The sequence below is a fragment of the Penaeus monodon genome, chromosome 20 (genome assembly GCF_015228065.2).
Source record: "Penaeus monodon isolate SGIC_2016 chromosome 20, NSTDA_Pmon_1, whole genome shotgun sequence".
Classification (NCBI taxonomy): domain Eukaryota; kingdom Metazoa; phylum Arthropoda; class Malacostraca; order Decapoda; family Penaeidae; genus Penaeus; species Penaeus monodon.
The window spans coordinates 38712058-38712673 of NC_051405.1; the positions used below are offsets into that span (position 1 = coordinate 38712058).

Sequence of the window (616 nt, forward strand, 5' to 3'; positions counted from 1 at the left end):
CCCATGAAATACTGATTAATATTTTTTATTCCTTACTTCCTCGGAACTGCCGCTTGCTGGACGAAGTTGATGTCTTGTGTGTTGAATCCCGTGAGATCCTGCCTGCCCGTGGGCGTGGTGTGGGCGTACCCAGGCCCGTTGCCGTAGAGGAGGGTGGTGTAGGGTTTACCATCCAGGTCACTCGTCTCCTTGTCGAATCCTGAAGAGAAGTGGTGAGAGGTCAAGTGAGGTCATGCCCGTGTTTTTTTTTTTTTCTATCATCTACTGTATCTCTTGCTGTTGCTCCTCCTATTTACCTTTATATAGTCATTTGGGACAGAAAACAAGAACAAACAAACAGCAGCATCAAAATAAATCTAAAAGAATATATCAGAATCATAAATAATCTTTCTATATATTATGAACGTGATCACAACCATATTAATGACCAGTGTTCTTCGATAAATTACATTATTAAATTAATCAAGAACCAACAACAATATACACTTGATAAAAAAAAAAAACTCAACTCCTTTGAACGTAAATAACACATTATCTCCATAGTGAAAGTAAAAGATATCAAGCTGAAAATGCTCTCTATTCTACTTGCGTCACCAACAATAAAGAAAAGCAATCC

At 38.1% G+C, this 616-nt stretch overlaps 1 protein-coding gene across 1 annotated transcript in view; it reads right to left on the reverse strand.

Annotated features, from left to right (window-relative positions):
• Window positions 1-616, reverse strand: part of LOC119585807 (alkaline phosphatase, tissue-nonspecific isozyme-like) — a gene marked incomplete at its 5' end in the record, with an annotated part of 89217 nt that continues 88601 nt past the window's right edge. Inside the window, 1 exon segment of the mRNA XM_037934527.1 lies at window positions 1-199. Coding sequence (XP_037790455.1) covers window positions 33-199 — 167 coding nt within the window.